Source organism: Conger conger, chromosome 14 (assembly GCF_963514075.1).
Source record: "Conger conger chromosome 14, fConCon1.1, whole genome shotgun sequence".
NCBI lineage: Eukaryota > Metazoa > Chordata > Actinopteri > Anguilliformes > Congridae > Conger > Conger conger.
This window is the reverse complement of record NC_083773.1, coordinates 2,533,128-2,553,943: the sequence shown is the minus strand read 5'-3', so window position 1 is coordinate 2,553,943 and position 20,816 is coordinate 2,533,128. Positions and strand designations below refer to the sequence as shown.

The following is a 20,816-nucleotide window of genomic DNA, read 5'->3' as shown; positions in this document are numbered from 1 at the left end:
TGTGGATTTTGAAATATGCTTTGGGTTATTCTCATGCTGGGAAGTCTACCCACAGCTGAGTCTCAGCCTTGTGATTGGGGCAGCCAGCCAAAATTGCCCCGTTACTTGGTGGAATCCATTATACCATTGATTTTAATCAGTACCCCTGGACCTCTGGAATTAAAACAGCCCCAAATAATCACTGATCCTCCACCAAATTTCATCGTAGGTAAAAAGCTCTCCTGTTTGCAGGTAGAAGACTACCATACGTAGAAGACTACACCAGCAGGACTACAGAGGGTACACTACAAGATGCAAACCACTGATAAGCCCGAAGAATGGAAGGGCGAGATTACAGTTTGCTAAAAAAGTGCCTGAAAGAGCAGAAAAAGTGAAAAAAAAAAGAAGTAAACTTCAACCCCATTGTCATTGTATCATGAACTCGCTAGAGTACAGAACTAAAACGGGAATTATGGCAGCAATTACTTTACATTAACATACCTTAATAGTCCTTTTTTGAATACTCCACACTATACCAGCAGCAAGTACTGAGAGCATAACTGAGCAAGCTATAATTGTGTTCGCTGTAACATACTGCTGTGGATAAGGTATCAGTTGTCATATATATACTAAATATATGAGCCCACATTCTTACATGCTTGTTGGAATTTAAATGGCCTGTCCACTACTTCCAATTCAACAGCACACATCTCTTACATGTTAAAGCACTGCCAGTAGATGTGAAATACTGTCTGCTGACATTGCTGGTACTGTATGTACAGTACTGTGCAGAAGTCTTAGGCACCCTATACTTTATTATATATATGTTTTTGTGTTAGTGAACACATTTGAGATTTCCAAGTATTCATTATCCAAAAGATTTAATTTTACAGAGCCATTTTTGTATTTAATTTAAAAAGTAATATATTACTGTAAGCAATTGACTACTTTTTACAAAAAAACTTGATCAAGGCTGTCTGAGATCAGAAGCAAGGAGCCAACCAAAGTCTGCAGAAGAACTGTGGCAAGTTCTCCAACATGCTTGGTACAACCTCCCTGCTGATTGTCTTATAGAACTGCAGGACAGCGTTGGCCATCTCAGAGAAGTGATGCAGTTTTAATGCCAAAGGGTGGTCACAAAAAATATTTGATTCAGTTTTTAACTATTCTGCCAAATTACTAAAATGTAATGTAAAATGTATAGTACATTTATTTAGGAACTTATTATTTTAATAAGAATTATTTTTGAAAGAATCTTATCTGTACAGAATGTTATACAGGTGCCTAAGACTTTTGCACAGTACAGTATATACTAAATATATGAGCCCACATTCTTACATGCTTGTTGGAATTTAAATGGCCTGTCCACTACTGCCAATTCAACAGCACACATCTCTTACATGTTAAAGCACTGCCAGTAGATGATTGCTGTCTGTTGACATTTCTGGTACTGTATGTATGTTTGTGGACCTCTTGGTATTTTACTTAATTTGATTTGGGAATGGGTCTGGACATTAATTGACAAATAATTATGTAACATCAGTTTGTTTGTTCAGGCTTAAGAACTAAACAATATCTTTTTGTTCTTGTTCAGACAATATGTCACATTTTAATTTCTCTTGAGTTAGTATGTAATTGTGTGCATGTAGAGGCAAACTGGAGCTGTTTCTGGACTGAAAGTGGTCTTGGAACATCAAATCACAATAAACCACAATCATTTTGGCAGCAAAAAAAAAGACATTACTCAATAAAACATTGAAACATGAGAGTAAATCTGTTGTTTATTAATTATTCTTTTTTTTTTGCAAAGGTGCCAGTAATTATGTTGCCCACTGTATGTGGAAAACTTATGTTTTTCATTTATGAATGTGTATTGATCGCATGAGTACACATTTATTAATATGATTAATAATACAACAAAGCAGTGTACAATGTCATCAAATATAGAGAAATAAAGTACACAGTATGGCTCTACTTACACTTAGTTTCATAGATTTTCAGATTCAACGAAACTGGTCCTTCAGTCATCTGTAACAATGAAGAAAAATAGAGTTTCTGTCGGGATAATGGAGGCTATTTCAATAATGTTCATAAGCAATTGGAGGCAAGAAATCCATATAACAGAATTCGTCACAGTTTCATGTTTTGTACTTAATTATTGATAAACTTCCAATGAAAGTTTTCAGAGAAATATGTTACAAATGTACATATCAAGATACTGTGTTTGTTTACAATGATGCATAAACCATCACTGGAACAAACCATCAGACACCATTAAAGGCAATGCTTAGTGATGCTAATTATAATGTTCACACATTTTACCTTGAATCATGAAACTGAAACAGTACAAGCATAACATATTGTATACTGAAATTGTATAAGCAATTAACCATTGTGAGAAGTGAGACTTTTAACAACATCTCATTTTTAGAGCCACTTCAAAACATCAAAAACCAATTTAAAATCCATGATAGACATGGTGTGTTTCATTTCCATTTATTTTTATTTTATTAATATATTAATGGGTGTCCACAGCCATGCCAGCATGTACCCTGCTTCTGTATAAGAAAAAAAAAAAAGACAAAATAATAATAAATAAAAAATAAAAATAAAAGTTTCTTAATTAGGCCAGTACTGGTAATGCTCATTGTTCCACAGTAGAACCACTTTCTATCACATTCTATAAATGTTCATTTTAGCATCCACTTTCCTATACATTCAGCTTAAAATATCCAATTACAATTACTGCAATTACAGGTAGTCTGTTCTCCAAATTTCTTCTGGCAGTTCTGCAAAATCCACCCTTTTCAGCTATATGACTCTGCTTTACTCGAGCAGTAAGCAGCCACTAGCCTCAGACAACAATTGTTCTGTAATTTTCATACAATAATATAAAAGAAAAAAGGGGCAAGGAAAATAAATTTCATGTATTTAATTGTGGATATACTATATTTCCCCCTAAAACAAACAGTAAAAAAACTTTTATTTTACCCGCTACTCACAAATAAATAATAATACATTAATTTGTCTCAGTGGAAAGTATCTTATTTTGGGTGTGTATGTTCAACATTCTGAAATCAGCTTAGCTGCACTGAGATGTAATTACACTCAAGGATTTGTAAATATGTAAGACTTGCAGAAGATCTGCAACAGTATACCGGTGACATTTGGCAATCGCTTCACCACTAAGCTGGGCTCATGTTCAGCATCAGAACACATTAAAAACAGGGATCTAAATTTGTGACCATATAATTGTCTCAAAGTGTGTCACCTCAGAAAACCGAACATTGAAAATTAATTCTCAGATCATAAAACTGCCTACACATAAATATTTTATCCATAACATTCCATTTCCCTACCCAACTGAAATGAGGTTTTCTTCACTAAGGGTTTCTTGTTGCTCCATGGTATGAAGTATTTTAGCTTTTTATAACAGTGTTTTGTTTTGTTTTTATAATCAACGCCATGTGTCATTTACTGCTTAAATTATCTGTGACTTAACTATAAAAATGAACATTGCTGATGCTAGAGGCACACGATGCTGCTGAAGACATTAGGCATGACCATATACAGAGTTGCTAGTTCTGCTGAATGAAGGCAAGTCTCTCTATAAAAGATGCAGCTCTAACTCTCCAAGGGACTGACTGGCACCCAGTACAGGTGAGTGAGTTTCATTGGAAGGCCAAAGAGGTGTTATTTAATCAGACATAAAGTTACTAAGCTCTGAAGATATGTGAATGGAACATTCTTTTTGTAATGTTAAATGTGTAATGCCACGTAGCTAGTTACATAGCAACAATGGAAGGTAAATTCAGTAGTGTCAAGACTTTCCCAGGTGTCTTAATTTCCATTCCACATTATCAATCACACACTTCTGTACAAATTGGTGAAAAGTGGTTCTGATCTTGTTGGAAAGTAGGCAAAGTTTTATTTTGTATCCAGAGAATTGCAATGAGAAAGTCAGCACTTGTGCAAAAAAGCAGGTTCTGTCAGGAAACTCAGCACCCATATATTCTCAGACTCAACATATCACATACAGTAACACATAATTACATGTTCTCACACTCAGTATCCAGGCTGAACGTTGACACATAATGACTTAACATGTTTCCACAGGTCTTTACTAAACTCAAAATAATACATAAATTGTGCTTACTGTGCTGAAAAACTAGTCATATAATTCTAGGTAACTGAGGTCTATAGTCAATTCAAGTATGAATCTTGTAATAATGACTGGGGCGGATGTTGGTGAGAAGGTGTAATGGTGGAGGATGGGAAGAGGACGTGGGTCAAAGCTTTTTGCCAAAGACATAATGAAAACACGCAGGTTGTGGCGATGTAGGGAGAGTACGCAGGCGCGCATTTATTTTTTTCTTTATTTTTACTTTTCAGCACCGAAGATCATTGTCAACAATCTGTCTTTCTTGGCATCAAAAGAGGTAAATACAGATTGTGGCATGTACAACATACTTTCAGAAGCTGTATAGAGTGAAACCTGTCGGGAGATAAAACACACGGTCATCATGTACATCTGACTTAACATGAAGGCTTTTTGTGTTTGTGTACTACTGGCACCTATTTCCTTGGTAATTTTCTATTGCTGAGCAATTGTTTTTTTATTTCGATTTGGAAAATGATCACGGATATTTCAATTATTATTATTATTATTATTATTATTATTATTATTATTATTCTTTTTATAAATATGAATCTACCATGAATAATGAAACTAAGTTGAAATTCATTTAGAATATTTTTATTGAAATGTTAAACATTACTGTTAAAATCTTTCAAGCTATTTTCAAAGGCTCCAGTGTTGTCACATTGGTGTTTAAAAATATCTGAATTTCAAGTGTGCATAATTCTATTTCATTTTTTTTTTTGTGTCAGTGTAAGAGCTGAACTTTTAAAACCGATGGTAGAAACATCGACATGCAAGAATATGATCACCAGTACTGTTTTTTTTTTTTAATATGATTGCTAATCGCTTTTTACTTTCTTCATCAGTGAAGTGCCATCATGAGTACGGATGCAGAGATGTCGGCCTTCGGGCCAGCATCCGTTTTCCTCCGGAAGCCTGAGAAGGAGAGAATTGAGGCCCAGAACACACCCTTTGATGCTAAAACAGCCTACTTTGTGGCTGAGCCCAAGGAGATGTACCTCAAGGGGAAACTCGTTAGCAGAGAGGGGGGCAAAGCCACCGTTGAAACTCTGGAAGGGCATCAAGTACGTGCAGCTAATAATACTAATTGTTATTAGTGGTTATATAATAATAATATTTTATGACTTTGAAAGGGTCAAGGGGCACCTGTGTGCCTTCTATTGGTCACAGCTGACTCTGCTCTTTTTAGTGGCCTGTATTGTTCAGCTTTGAAGGCAAACTGTGTTTTGATATCCCCATTTGCCCCCAAATGACTGTTGACAATAATTGTTGCAGTACTGTATCTAGCAATTGACATACTCCTTTGCTAAATGTTTTTTTTTTTGGTTTTTTGACAGATTAACTGCACTTTTGCATCAGCAATTAAATAAATAGGCTTTGAAGGGGTGTAATTGTGCATGCTTCTTCTGTATTCAGAGCCCCCCATTTGATATATTAGTCTGTAATTCCAATGTACTGCTACGATAAAATATATAAGAATAAGAATAAATGGCTGGAAGTCATTTTGTACCAGGAACTTAAACATTGCTGTGGTTACTGTATTTCACAGAAAATAACAGTCAAGGAGGATGACATCCACCCAATGAATCCTCCCAAATACGACAAGATTGAGGACATGGCCATGATGACCCACCTCAATGAGCCCTGTGTGCTGTATAACCTCAAAGAGCGCTATGCAGCATGGATGATCTACGTGAGTTTTCCTATAAAACCCTTTAATACATTTACAAAATGCAAAGACATGAATGTGTTCCTGCACATAATGTATCTACTGTCACTGTTTCAGACCTACTCTGGGCTGTTCTGCGTCACTGTGAATCCCTACAAGTGGCTCCCAGTGTACGATGCTGTTGTTGTGTCAGCATATAGAGGCAAAAAGAGAATTGAGGCCCCACCCCACATCTTCTCCATCTCTGACAATGCCTATCAGTTCATGCTCACTGGTACGTACTTATGTAGGAGGGTTGTTTGAGCAACATATTATAATACTACGATGAACTCAACAGAATAAGGTTAAATTGGCGGCAGCCTATAGCCTCGTGGCTAAGGTACATGACAGGGACCCAGAACAGTGGAGGAAACCCCGGTGTAGCCACGATATGATCCGCGCAGCTGTTAGGCCATAGCTGTTCAGCAATGCCCTTAACCCTGCATTGCTCCAGGGGAGATTGTCCCCTGCTTAGTCTAATTAACGAATACATCTTGCATTAACTAATAAATGTAATCTAATAAACAGCTAAATAACAAATTATTATTATCATTGAAGGTCTGCTTCAGGCCAGTAAATGAATTAGTAATTTTAGGATTTTATGTGCATGCCCTTCCTTTCATTCCCTGAGGTAAATTTTTTATTTTTTTTCTTGCAGATCGTGAGAACCAGTCAGTCCTGATTACGTACGTATCAAACCTTTTTTAAATGAAAAATGGCTGAAACAAATGCTTCATCTGTAATGTAAACATGACATTTAAGAGGATTTCTAATAAAATGTAAATTCTAGATATATTTTAATTATAATTTCATCTCAATGTGTTACTGCTGCTTTGAGGCAAATAGCATGTACAGTCCAGAGTATAGCCTCCGTATGTTTAAAGCACTGTGTGGTAATATGCATTATGCCTTCTGTTTTCACCCACAGTGGAGAATCCGGTGCAGGGAAGACTGTGAACACAAAACGTGTCATCCAGTACTTTGCGACAGTTGCAGTGGCTGGAGGAAAGAAAGCTGAGCAATCTGCTAGCAAAATGCAGGTCAGAGGGAGTCTCTAGAAATGTGCAAATATCTTGGGAACATTAACTGTTGTAGCACATTTCTGAAGTGTCTGGTGTCTCCTGTAGGGATCACTGGAGGATCAAATCATTGCAGCAAACCCCCTGCTGGAGGCTTATGGTAATGCCAAGACCGTGAGGAATGACAACTCCTCCCGTTTTGTAAGTTTGAAGATATATTTAAAGTTCAAACTTCCTTACATTAACAGTGCTGAAATAATGCGGTATTTAATCCCAAAATTTCATTTTGTTAATTTTTCAGGGAAAGTTCATCAGAATCCACTTTGGGACAACAGGAAAACTGTCTTCTGCTGATATTGAAACCTGTAAGTCTCTACCTGACACACTGTATCAATTTAGCAAGGGATTCTACTGTAAAAACCTTTTTATGAAAATGCAATTTTCTTCCCACAGATTTGCTGGAAAAGTCAAGAGTAACATTCCAGCTGTCAGCTGAGCGCAGCTACCACATCTTCTACCAGCTTATGACAGGCCACAAACCTGAACTGCTAGGTGTGAAATCTGTCATTCTGCAACAGATTAATTCTGTGAATAACACTTGCAATTTTCAGTATAACTGATTCTTGTTTATTACAGAGGGTCTTCTCATTACCACCAACCCATATGATTACCCCATGATCAGCCAAGGTGAAATCACTGTCAAAAGTATTAATGACGTGGAGGAGTTCATTGCCACAGATGTAAGTTGTTGGGGGGGATTCTTCTGAAAAAAGTATATAATGGACACTGGAGTATTTAAACTGTAAAATGTATATGTAGTTGGGTATTTTATATTAGCTCATGAAACTTTTTTGTTGATTCATAGACTGCCATTGATATCTTGGGCTTCAATGCTGATGAGAAGTTGGGCATCTACAAGCTGACTGGTGCTTGTTTGCATCACGGGAACATGAAGTTTAAGCAAAAACAGCGCGAGGAGCAGGCTGAACCTGATGGCACTGAGGGTAACTTTTAGACTGAAATAGTAGATGTTTTAAGGTCACAGCCCTTCAGAAATAATCCAATGACACAGAGACCACTATCACAAAGAATGAGTGCGAATTCCTAGCCACAATTATCAGTCTAATTTAATGGAGCACATTCGCTAACTTTGGGCATTTCCAATACAATCAATTTCCAACGCAGTAGTGATATTTTTTCACAATAACTGAATTAGCTCAAGAGGTTTTGCTAATTCCAAATGACCAGATTTTCAATCCTCATTCAAATTTAACATTGTTATTACTCTCCATGTTGCATAATGTTGCAATGTTGCAAAACGGTTTATTGGGTGCGATATTACCACATTCCAACAAACCTATAGCACAAATAACACCATATTTCAAATCTCATGGGCATCGCAGGCATACTGCAGAGGTGACTGTATTGCGGACAGTTTCGTTTGTTTTAGTATGAAAAATCTTCATATTTGTGAATGCAATATACATACTGCTGCATGTGTACAACTAAAATAACAATCAATGAAAAATGAATATTTTCTTTTAATTTCAGTGGCTGATAAGATTGCTTACCTCATGGGCCTGAACTCAGCTGATGTGCTGAAAGCTCTGTGCTACCCCAGAGTGAAGGTCGGAAATGAGTTTGTGACCAAGGGGCAGACTGTTCCACAGGTAATGTTAGGCAATTTTAATTGCTGCTCACAGTAAGGTACCGTATGTCAAAGTTTCATGTCACAATGACAAATCGACAGTAATATGTGTATTGATATGAACCATTCAGTTGTTCAAAAGAAATGTATGTAACTATACTTATATTAGGAATATATTTGTAATATATTTTATTCATATTTCTCCTATTTGTCTTTAGGTCAACAATTCTGTTTCTGCTCTGTGCAAATCTGTCTATGAGAAAATGTTCTTGTGGATGGTCATCCGTATCAATGAGATGTTGGACACAAAGCAGCCAAGACAGTTCTTCATTGGTGTCCTGGATATTGCTGGATTTGAAATCTTTGACGTAAGATAATCTTCCCAATAATTATTATTGTCTCTTTTTTTTTTTAAACATATATACTTGGAACATTTACCTGTTTCTGTTTGAATCCAGTCCATTTTTATTAATATTTAGTCTCTTGTCTGAAAAATGTAGTTCAACAGCTTGGAGCAGCTGTGTATCAACTTCACCAATGAGAAACTGCAACAGTTTTTCAACCACCACATGTTTGTGCTGGAACAAGAAGAGTACAAGAAAGAGGGAATTGATTGGGAGTTCATTGATTTCGGTATGGACTTGGCTGCCTGCATTGAGCTTATTGAGAAGGTATGTAAGATGCCCTTCATTATCAACATGTCCAACAACATTACCCCTAATGTCTCCTCATGGAAATAATTCTGCCTTCACCAGCCAATGGGCATCTTCTCCATCCTTGAAGAGGAGTGCATGTTCCCCAAGGCTTCTGACACAACCTTCAAGAGCAAGCTCTATGACCAACATCTGGGCAAAAACAACGCGTTCCAGAAGCCCAAACCTGCCAAAGGAAAGGCTGAGGCCCACTTCTCCCTGGTGCACTATGCTGGCACTGTGGACTACAACATCAGCGGCTGGCTGGACAAGAACAAGGACCCTCTGAACGACTCTGTGGTCCAGCTGTACCAGAAGTCTTCAGTCAAACTGCTGTGTCTCCTGTATGCAACCCACGCAGGATCTGATGGTATGGCTGTGCTGATTGATTTGACTAAAATAGTCTTCATTTTTAAATCACAATCTAAAAAAAAAGGTTGATCAGAATAAATCTCTCAAAAAATGGCAAAGTCACTCAATTTCATAGGAAATGCGAAAATAAAAATCATAGTTCCTTATGAAAAACTGTTTCCAAGCAGGTAACTAAAAGTTATTTTTCTGAACTTTTCTTGATTTTTCTTCAAAATAGTATTAAAACCAACTGTTTCATTTGTCATGTACAAACAGATACAAAGGGCAAAAAGGCTGGCAAGAAGAAGGGTGGCTCCTTCCAGACTGTGTCTGCTCTCTTCAGGGTAAGGGAGGAATGCAAGTGAAACTATACTGTTATCCAAGAATAGTTGGCAGTGATATCTCTGTGTCTGTGTAATATTACCATAATGTGTACATGTGATGTTTACATAGTAGATTGATTGAATTAATGTAACAAAGCGTTGTACAGCTTCCCATTTCTATATTTTGCCTCCTCCCCTCTCACAGGAGAACTTGGGCAAGCTGATGACCAACCTGAGGAGCACACATCCTCACTTTGTGCGTTGCTTGATTCCTAATGAATCAAAGACACCTGGTAAGGACTGTACTTAAGGCCCCATAAGCTCAACTTGTCAAAAAGGAATCCAAGAAACAGAATAGTAGAAATCCCTGTAGCAGTAACTACACTGTAGTGTTGTTAGACACAGTATCTTGCATTTACATTATTATTGTATATATTATGACGATTTATGAATTATAAACATATTTTCTTGTTTTCTAGGTCTGATGGAGAACTTCTTGGTTATCCACCAGCTGAGGTGTAATGGTGTGCTGGAAGGCATCAGAATCTGCAGAAAGGGCTTCCCCAGCAGAATCATCTATGGTGACTTCAAGCAGAGGTATCTTATGCACCTCTTTAATACATGAGTATATAGACCACAGTGTTGCTATAATGTAATGTAGTTATTGTCCACAATAATCCATGACTGACTATCAATCAAGCACACTTCATAGCAATGTCTCCAGTTAAAAATGGCAGTATTTTCTTTTAGATACAAGGTATTGAATGCCAGTGTCATCCCTGAGGGACAGTTCATTGACAACAAGAAAGCTTCTGAGAAGCTCCTGGGGTCCATTGATGTGGACCACACTCAGTACAAGTTTGGCCACACCAAGGTAAGATAATTGAAGGGCCTGAATTGCATTTCTGTAAATGATAATGAGTTCTTAAGCTTAAAATGTAATTGATCCTTACCAGAGGAATTATATATAGTAAAAGTGGCAGTGGGAGTTAGGCATAATAGTTTCAGTCTTGTCCTTGCGATGGTATGAGAGAAAACAACTGCTCCATGCCTGAGCATATACAGTACACCCTGTGGTGTTATACATTCTTGAATATGCATGGCAAGTTGTAGTTTATATCTCACACACACACACATACACACACACACATAGTATATACTGTTAATTTATGAGCTTGTTCCTTCATCATATGATGTACGTTATGCCTTATTATTCACTGAATATTTACATGATTTCCTCCAGGTGTTCTTCAAAGCTGGCCTGCTGGGTACCCTGGAGGAGATGCGTGATGAGAAACTGGCAACGCTGGTGACCATGACTCAGGCCCTCTGCCGTGGCTACCTCATGAGAAGAGAGTTCGTCAAAATGATGGAAAGGAGGTACATGTTATGGTGCAGAAAACATTGAACCCATTTCAGGGGGTTCATCATGTAAAAATACTTTTCTTATATTTGTGTGTACTACTACATGACTTTCTGTTAATATTGAAACATAACAGTATCTGCATTCAATTAGCTATTTGTTATTTGCATAAATTATCAAACAATTACTTGATTTCAAGTAAACAATTCTGCAGTATTTTTCTGAAATACTTTGACCATGTTTTACACAGAGAGTCCATTTACTCCATCCAATACAACATCCGCTCATTCATGAATGTGAAACACTGGCCATGGATGAAGCTCTACTTCAAGATCAAGCCACTTCTCAAGAGTGCTGAAGCTGAGAAGGAGATGTCCAACATGAAGGAAGAGTTCACTAAGTGCAAAGAGGATCTGGCAAAGGCATTAGCCAAGAAGAAGGAGCTTGAGGAGAAAATGGTCTCTCTGCTGCAGGAAAAGAATGACCTGCAGTTGGCTGTCGCATCTGTAAGTTGGCCATGTAATTCACCTATTGTCATAACAGTTATCACAAATTGCTTCCTGCTTAAGAATTTAATGAAACGTTGAATTTATTCAAGGAAAGTGAGGGCCTTGCTGATGCTGAGGAAAGATGTGAGGGACTCATCAAAGCGAAGATCCAGTTTGAAGCAAAACTCAAAGAGACAAATGAGAGACTGGAGGATGAGGAGGAAAGCAATGCTGAGCTCACGGCCAAGAAGAGGAAACTGGAGGATGAATGCTCTGAGCTGAAGAAAGACATTGATGACTTAGAGCTCACCTTGGCCAAAGTGGAGAAGGAGAAACATGCCACAGAAAACAAGGTTCACACTTCATCAATATAGTGCTTGTGTGTTTGTGTTTTTGCAGGGATGTGACATCTCCCTAACATGCTGTGACATGAATCCCTTTAGGTGAAGAACCTGACTGAAGAGATGGCCTCTCAGGATGAGACTATTGCCAAGTTGACAAAAGAGAAGAAGGCCCTCCAAGAGGCACACCAGCAGACCCTGGATGATCTCCAGGCAGAGGAGGACAAAGTCAACACTCTGACCAAAGCAAAGACCAAGCTTGAGCAGCAAGTGGATGATGTGAGTAAAACATGAGGGCTCTTGACCAAAAGGTAAAACCTTGGGAACAGAAGCCAAAATCAGAACCAAAATATTATATAGTGGCTAGAAGAAGATTATGTATAATGCCTATGGCTTTTAACAGATTTCTTTTACCTGTATTCCCTACAATAGCTGGAAGGATCTCTGGAACAGGAGAAGAAGCTTCGCATGGACCTTGAGAGAGCCAAGAGAAAGCTTGAAGGTGATCTGAAACTGGCGCAGGAATCCATAATGGATCTGGAGAATGACAAGCAGCAGTCAGATGAAAAGATCAAGAAGTAAGGGAGGATTCAAATCAATACAAAGACTGAAAATGTAATGATAAAGATTCTTATTTTTTCATGGTGTTCTCTCCACAGGAAGGACTTTGAGACGAGCCAGCTTCTCAGCAAGATTGAGGATGAACAAACTTTGGGTGCTCAGCTTCAGAAAAAGATTAAAGAACTCCAGGTACTCTGTCAAAGCCTCCAATTTCCATGTATTGCACTTGAAAAAAGTTCCATGTATATCCTAAACCGTTTTTCTATTGTGTGCCACAGGCTCGTATTGAGGAGTTGGAGGAAGAAATCGAGGCTGAGCGTGCTGCTCGGGCCAAGGTTGAGAAGCAGAGGGCTGATCTCTCCAGGGAACTTGAGGAGATCAGTGAGAGGCTAGAAGAAGCAGGTGGTGCCACATCTGCTCAGATTGAGATGAACAAGAAGCGTGAAGCTGAGTTCCAGAAGCTGCGCCGTGATCTTGAAGAGTCCACCCTGCAACATGAAGCCACCGCTGCCGCCCTCCGCAAGAAGCAGGCCGACAGCGTGGCAGAGCTGGGAGAACAAATCGACAATCTTCAGCGCGTCAAGCAGAAACTGGAGAAGGAGAAGAGTGAATACAAAATGGAGATTGATGACCTCTCCAGTAACATGGAGTCTGTTGCTAAATCAAAGGTAAAGAGAAGGTCTACGCACATAACTTCAGACGTGTCTGGTTTCTTTCACCAAACATGATGGGTTCTAAAGAAACTTTTTTCTAACAGGGCAACCTTGAGAAAATGTGCCGTACCCTTGAAGATCAACTGAGTGAACTGAAAACCAAGAGTGATGAGCATTTACGCCAGCTGAATGACACAAGCGCACACAAAGCAAGACTTCATACTGAAAATGGTACATATATCAAATATAGATTTTTGATTTCAAAATGTGAAATAAAAATATGATGGAGATTCACAATACTTTGGTTTACTCAGGTGAATTGAGTCGCCAGTTAGAGGAGAAGGAAGCTCTTGTTTCCCAGCTGACAAGAAGCAAACAAGCCTACACACAGCAGATTGAGGAGCTCAAGAGGCACATTGAAGAGGAGGTCAAGGTAACAGATTGATCAAACATAACAGTATTTCACAGCTTAATTAACCAACAAGGGCCTGGAAGGCATAAACATGAACTGTACTCTTAATTCCACAGCATTCTCTAATACATCTATTCATTCATTCTAACCTTTGCTTTGACTTTAAGGCCAAGAACGCCCTGGCCCACGGTTTGCAGTCAGCCCGCCATGACTGTGACATGCTGAGGGAGCAGTATGAGGAGGAGCAGGAGGCCAAGGCTGAGCTGCAGCGTGGAATGTCCAAGGCCAACAGTGAGGTGGCTCAGTGGAGATCCAAATATGAGACTGATGCCATCCAGCGCACTGAGGAGCTGGAGGAGGCCAAGTAACTAAACAGTTTTATATTATAGAACCACTGCATATCACACAATCAGAAAGAGTCTTGCAAACCAAATGAAATGCCACTCTTTACAGGAAGAAGCTTGCACAGCGTCTGCAGGAGGCAGAAGAGTCCATTGAGGCTGTCAACTCCAAGTGTGCCTCTCTGGAGAAGACCAAGCAGAGGCTGCAGGGTGAAGTGGAGGATCTCATGATTGATGTGGAGAGAGCAAATGCCCTGGCTGCCAACCTTGACAAGAAACAGAGGAACTTCGATAAGGTAAATCTAATCAAAGCTGGGCTCATTAACAACTGTGTTGTATGTCACTATCAGGCTTAAAATGAAGGCCAGCTGGAAGTGGTATTAATGGCTGCGTTTTGTCTTTCATTCAGGTTCTGGCCGAATGGAAACAGAAGTTTGAGGAAGGTCAGGCCGAGTTGGAGGGAGCACTGAAAGAGGCCCGTTCTCTTAGCACTGAGCTCTTCAAGATGAAGAACTCCTATGAAGAGGCTCTGGACCAACTGGAGACACTGAAGAGAGAGAACAAGAATCTGCAGCGTATGTGCACTTGTAATAATCTATTATTATAACAACATTCATGAGGCTTTGGAAATAACATACTCAACACAACCTTGACAGATACATGCAATAACCACAGCTACAACAATTATTACATTGTTTATCATCGTCATTACAGAGGAGATTTCCGACCTGACTGAGCAAATCGGAGAGACTGGAAAGACCGTTCATGAGCTGGAGAAGGCAAAGAAGACTGTGGAGAGTGAGAAAGCAGAAATCCAGACAGCCTTAGAAGAGGCAGAGGTAATCACACACCTTTCACCCACTTGACACTTTTCAGGTAATGCAATGATTTTGTTATTTATTTCTTTTAAACCCTTTATAATAGATAATAATTATTTCATATTTGGCAATGAGTTTTATGAACATAATAAAAGTAATTTGCTTATCTGCAACCTGTGAAGTCCTACAAATATGGTACATTTTCTCAATTACTTCAAGAAGACAAAATGTTTTCCATCTTTGCTGCAAAATATATTTTTTCCTCACAATTTTACAGGGAACGCTGGAGCATGAGGAGTCCAAGATTCTCAGGATACAGCTGGAGCTCAATCAGGTCAAGGGTGAAATTGACAGGAAGTTAGCGGAGAAGGATGAGGAGATGGAACAGATCAAGAGGAACAGCCAGAGGGTGATTGAGTCTATGCAGACCACCCTTGATGCTGAGGTGAGGAGCAGGAATGATGCTCTGAGAGTCAAGAAGAAGATGGAGGGAGACCTCAATGAGATGGAGATTCAGCTGAGCCATGCCAACCGCCAGGCAGCTGAAGCCCAGAAGCAACTGAGGAATGTCCAAGGACAGCTCAAGGTATGTTTCTAAAATACCTGTGCTCAGCTCCAACATGTTCAGGCTTTCATACACAATTAACTTAATTAATCTCTCTGTCAGGATGCCCAACTGCACCTTGATGATGCGATCAGAGGACAGGAGGACATGAAGGAACAGGTTGCCATGGTGGAGCGCAGGAACAACCTGATGCTGGCTGAGATTGAAGAACTGAGGGCTGCCCTGGAACAGACAGAGAGGGGCCGCAAAGTGGCCGAGCAGGAGCTGGTCGATGCAAGCGAGCGCGTGGGACTGCTGCACTCCCAAGTGAGTCAATAAGGCATTCCTTTATTATTTTAGGGAGAATTACAACATAATGACATGCCAACCTAAAAATATTCCATTTTGTCCAGAATACCAGCCTTATGAACACCAAGAAGAAGCTGGAAGCTGACCTTGTCCAGGTTCAAGGTGAAGTTGATGACACCATCCAGGAAGCAAGAAATGCTGAGGAGAAAGCCAAGAAGGCCATCACAGATGTGAGTGATGCTCATACCAGAAATGTGTAAAGCTTACTTTTGCCTCTTCTGTAAATCATACAGCTTGATTTTTATCAGACCAGCAGAGGTACAGCCCTTTGCATAACAATAAATTAGCTGTGTTCCACGTGGGGCCTGTGCTGTAAATACTGTACCATCAGTCTTGCCCTCAGAAAATAATTGTTTATATAAAAACTTGCATGAAAGCAGAAAACTGTCTGAAACTGCAGGCTGCCATGATGGCAGAGGAGCTGAAGAAGGAGCAGGACACCAGCGCTCATCTGGAGAGGATGAAGAAGAACCTGGAGGTCACTGTCAAGGACCTGCAGCACCGTCTGGATGAGGCTGAGAATCTGGCCATGAAGGGCGGAAAGAAACAGCTCCAGAAACTGGAATCCAGGGTAATTTACATCAATCAGCCAAATCAGTGCTCATTTGTAAAATTTAATTTATTAGTTTTTTATAAAATTATATTCTCAATTAAGTAGGTGTTTCAGTACCGATAACAAACACAGAAAATAACGATACAATTGGGTCATGCAGGTTTCATGAAGAAGCACCCGTATTTTCGGGGTCCTGTCCACATCTGCACCGTATAAAAATGGTCAATTTTCTATTCAAGGTGCGCGAGCTGGAAGGTGAAGTTGAGGCTGAACAGAGACGTGGAGCCGATGCCGTCAAAGGTGTCCGTAAATATGAGAGGAGAGTCAAGGAGCTCACCTACCAGGTAAGGTTTCATACATCTTAACCCAAAACAGTGGACTAAACTACAGCTAGGCATGCTACCTCTTCTGAACCTGCTTTACCCTCTGCAGACTGAGGAGGACAAGAAGAACGTCCACAGACTGCAGGACCTGGTGGACAAACTGCAGCTCAAAGTGAAGTCCTACAAGAGGCAGGCTGAGGAATCCGTAAGTCAAATGCTCCATACCGAAGACTAATGTACTAAATGCTATAATGCATTGTTAAGTAATTAATAGGTGTCGAAAATATAATTTGAATATGGCAATTACAGTCGCAGGAGAACCTTTATTCTCTTCATTCTTTGGAGGATAGCTCTGACAACTGCATAATTAGTTACGATAAACAGTATCATAATTGATTAATTCAATGTCTACATTCAATTCAATGCAATCGCTAACTCTGAAATATATTCTCTTGCTCACTCACAGGAGGAACAAGCCAACACCCACCTGTCCAGGTACAGGAAGGTGCAGCACGAGATGGAAGAAGCTGTGGAGCGTGCCGACATCGCTGAGTCCCAGGTCAACAAGCTGAGAGCCAAGAGCCGTGACGCTGGCAAGGTAGGTTACCACTGGGGTTACAATTTGGGGTTACAATTTATTTAAATGAGTTACTGCATATGAATACCACTCTCAATTTACAGAGTGTATATGATGAGAGGATAATGGGTTTTTAATATTCAATTTCATTTTAGGGGAAAGAAACCGCAGAATAAGGGAGGCAACCTAGATGAGACGGAGTAACAAGCTCTCATACAATATGAACTTCTTGCAAAATGTTGTCATGTAAGCCGTCAGTCAATAAAGGTAGCTCGCCTTATACAGTACTTGTGTGGTATTCTTATTTTCACCTTTTTTTATTTTTTTTACAAAATTATTTTTCTTTTATCAGATGTCATGCCATCACACTGCAGTGGAATTCATAGCATAAGCCTCAGGCGTATATTATTGCCTGGTTGAATATACAGGATAACATAATCAGCACAGTAATTACATACTTCAGCATACTTGAAGGATAATTAAATATATAACATATACACTCACCGAGCACTTTATTAGGAATACTTTATTGCACCTACTTATTCATGTGATTATCTTACCAGCCAATTGTGTGGCAGCAGTGCAGTGCATACAATCATGTAGATATGGGTCAGGAGCTTCATATACTGTTCACATCAACCATCAGAATGGGGAAAAAATTACTTTGACCGTGGAATGATTGTTGGTGGCAGACAGGGTGGTTTGAGTATCTCAGAAACTGCTGGGATTTCCATGCACACTAGTCTTGCAAAGAATGGTGCAAAAAAACCCCAAAAAGAAATCCAGTGAGCAGCAGTTCTGCAGACAGAAACACTTTGTTAATGAGAGAGGTCTGAGGAGAAGGGCCAGACTGGTCAAAGCTGACCGGAAGCTGACCGCAACACAAATAACCACACATTACAACAGTGGTATGCAGAAGAGCATCTCTGAACACAAAACGCATCAAACCTGAAAGTGGATAGGCTACAGCAGCAGAAGACCAATTAGTAAAAAATAATAATAAGTCCAATAAATACCTAATAAAGTGCTTGGTGAGTGTGTACAAGTCACTTCTCTGTGTGGGTTCTCTGGTTTCCTCCCACAGTAAAAAGACATGCAGGTTAGCCTATCTGGAGTATATTGTCCCATTGCAGTACAAATGAAAGTCATTTTATCACTTGCCTAATAGTCGAATTAAGAGCAACTGCCTATATCTCTGATGTTATTGAATATGTAGTGAATGAATTGCTGAAAATGATGAAAACGGGTTGAGACAACTAGTCAGCTTAAGGGGAAGTTGTTGTTTTTTTCTGCCACCTCAATTTTCACCTCAGCAGCTGCAACTGGCCTATACATCTGTGCCTGGCAGATTGAACGTTTTTAACGTCTTTCTTTAACTGAGCTCCTGACATTTTCAATCACCAGATAGCTTGTTTTCAGCTAGCCTACAATGGCATCTTTTTGGATGACCAAAAGAAAGGACCTACTGACTGATCTATCTGCAGAGAAATCCAAATTATTGTATGTGTCATCACCGATTTTCCAATTGGAACAGCTCAAAGAGTGCCATAGAGGAGTTAGTGGAAAAAGGGCACAGTGTACTATAAGGGATAGGGAGCTGGGCTTTACTGTAGAATCCAATACTGCAGATTATGCACGAGTGATAAATTCTGACATAATACCAACATCAACACAAAAAAAAAAAAAAACACTCAACCCACCCATCTAAATAGCAGAAAGTCGCTTAATTTTGCCTAATGACTTATTCTCAATAAACATCACAGTGCTTAAATGTTCTGATTACACCAATCAGTTATATTAGCATTTCATCTCTGTAATGAAACAAATATCAAATTCACCTTTTTCACTGAACATTTTTGGTAATATATCATCTTTCCCATAGAGTAGTACTGTCCTATAATAACAAAAAATATTGTACCAAAATTCTCCATTTGTTGGCTAAATGCCTTGGGAATGGTGTCAGATGGAAAGTAATGCTGTATGCTAAGACGAGAATTGTCTGCAGCATAGTCAATAGATAATAAATGATGAATTATATCAACAACTTTGCAACTACAAACCCCAAGCCACCATTATAAAATCTGATATTGTTCTAGCACTTCTAAACAAAAGGAGAATGAGGTTGAAGAGCAGAGCCATTGAATATTAATGGAGATTAAAAAGCTGCTCCACCATTAAACTGGCAGCATTTGATTAACAGGAATGTTCTGCTAGTTGAGTAAGCAACTATATTTGTATTTACTCACAAGTACATCTTTCAAGGATGTCAAGTATCACATTTATTTGATTTATGAGCCTGTCAGGCATCATATGCATTAAGTTTTTTGCCAGTACTATATCATCTTTCTGAAGGCGTAGCTCAGAAATGACTGAGCTCTCTCAAAGTTAAAGACATTTAATCCAGATAAAGTAGGTAATACAGGGGAAGCTGGTGATGGCCCATACAGTATGCTAGGGCGGCCTGTAGTGTAGTGGTTAAGGTAAATGAGGAGGACAAGAAGAACGTCCACAGACTGCAGGACCTGGTGGACAAGCTTGGACAGGAGAGTCAGAGTTCATCCAACAGGTAAAGGTTTTCAACCTCTACATAAAACAGTGGACGAGAAAACAGCCAGGCATGCTACCTCTTCTGAACCTGCTTTACCCTCTGCAGACTGAGGAGGACAAGAAGAACGTCCACAGACTGCAGGACCTGGTGGACAAGCTGCAGCTCGATGCAAAGGCCTACAAGAGGCAGGCTTAATTTACATTAACTTTGACATTCATGGTCGAGATAGTAATGGGTGTTTTGTTCTATGAAATAAATGACACCCATCACTATCAGAAATATGAATTCCAACACTGTGATGAGCTTTAATAAGGGAGAACTACTACAGATGGTGGCATTCTGTGAGCATCATCACTTCTATTTTATTGTTGCTACCATTAATTAACTCAGAAATCAATCCAGTTGCAGTATGGGAATGCATTCAAAGTTTCCATTGATTGATTTGATAAACACATTTTATCATGACCTACAGTAAAACCAGACTGTCACAGTATAGTGTATTAAAGTCAGCAATCCAAACAGCCCAATGGGAAAAGCTAAATACTTTGGAGAATTTGCTTCACTTAATCAGTTCCAGATCATAGCAAGTGTATTGCCATATGTGCGCTGCTTGTGGTCTATGGCAGTAGCACTATAAATGGTACACCAAAATGGTTACAAAATGACTACCTGTTTAAAAATGTAGGTCAAAGACTACTACCTTGCTCAACAGCTCAAGCTAGGTCTTGAATCAGCTGGTAGCTGGTTGACCAGTTAGACCAGCTCAAGGTATGTTTTGAAACAGCGAGTAGCTGGTATTTTAAGCTGATTATAGCTGGACTTTACACCAGGGTACAAACCAGACACAATTTCAAATGAAAAACCAATAGCTATGGTTTTCAGTGCACTCACATTCCTAAATTGTTGTGCTGCACTCTAGAAAAGTTCAGTGGAGGCTATACTTTGAATCCCTTCACTCACTTTCTATTGCAGTAACAAGTTGTACTTACCTGATTGTTGATACTTTAAATGGCACCCCTCCCTCCTCCTAATGACACTTCATC

General features: G+C 39.3%; 1 protein-coding gene and 2 long non-coding RNA genes across 25 annotated transcripts in view; 2 read left to right on the top strand and 1 right to left on the bottom strand.

Annotated features, from left to right (window-relative positions):
- Positions 1-1,746, top strand: part of LOC133109590 (uncharacterized) — a 13,666-nt gene extending 11,920 nt beyond the window's left edge. For both annotated transcript variants that reach the window (XR_009704761.1, XR_009704762.1), the window contains exon 3: positions 232-1,746. This is a non-coding gene — a long non-coding RNA (uncharacterized LOC133109590). The remainder of the gene's footprint in view (positions 1-231) is intronic.
- Positions 870-20,816, bottom strand: part of LOC133109589 (uncharacterized) — a 187,890-nt gene continuing 167,943 nt past the window's right edge. For 3 of the 21 annotated variants that reach the window (XR_009704752.1, XR_009704757.1, XR_009704739.1), the window contains one exon: positions 871-20,816. This is a non-coding gene — a long non-coding RNA (uncharacterized LOC133109589). The other 18 variants (XR_009704741.1, XR_009704743.1, XR_009704751.1 and 15 more) reach the window with 16 other exon arrangements.
- Positions 4,987-17,505, top strand: LOC133109559 (myosin heavy chain, fast skeletal muscle). Of its 2 annotated transcripts, XM_061218927.1 has the most exons (39): positions 4,987-5,205; positions 5,691-5,834; positions 5,928-6,084; positions 6,508-6,535; positions 6,778-6,889; positions 6,977-7,069; positions 7,170-7,233; positions 7,322-7,420; positions 7,505-7,608; positions 7,734-7,872; positions 8,420-8,538; positions 8,735-8,884; positions 9,017-9,187; positions 9,272-9,578; positions 9,836-9,903; positions 10,088-10,175; positions 10,362-10,479; positions 10,633-10,756; positions 11,126-11,262; positions 11,496-11,751; positions 11,844-12,086; positions 12,177-12,353; positions 12,507-12,652; positions 12,734-12,824; positions 12,914-13,303; positions 13,393-13,519; positions 13,603-13,721; positions 13,868-14,064; positions 14,154-14,337; positions 14,451-14,616; positions 14,756-14,880; positions 15,137-15,445; positions 15,527-15,730; positions 15,817-15,942; positions 16,173-16,343; positions 16,565-16,669; positions 16,758-16,853; positions 17,115-17,246; positions 17,381-17,505. In XM_061218927.1, the coding sequence occupies exons 1-39, from the start codon at positions 4,999-5,001 to the stop codon at positions 17,399-17,401; spliced, it is 5,814 nt and encodes a 1,937-aa protein (XP_061074911.1). In that variant the 5' UTR covers positions 4,987-4,998; the 3' UTR covers positions 17,402-17,505. The 2 variants fall into 2 exon arrangements, with proteins under 2 accessions (XP_061074911.1, XP_061074910.1); XM_061218926.1 differs by having other exon boundaries at positions 17,115-17,505.

What these genes read in the sequence shown, in the direction of transcription:
- LOC133109559 (XM_061218926.1), top strand. Translation starts at nt 4,999, where the DNA reads ATGAGTACGGATGCAGAGATGTCGGCCTTCGGGCCAGCATCCGTTTTC. An exon ending in AGGGGCAGACTGTTCCACAG is followed by an intron (nt 8,539 to 8,734) that starts GTAATGTTAGGC and finishes ATTTGTCTTTAG; the next exon opens with GTCAACAATTCTGTTTCTGC. An exon ending in TGGGACTGCTGCACTCCCAA is followed by an intron (nt 15,731 to 15,816) that starts GTGAGTCAATAA and finishes CATTTTGTCCAG; the next exon opens with AATACCAGCCTTATGAACAC.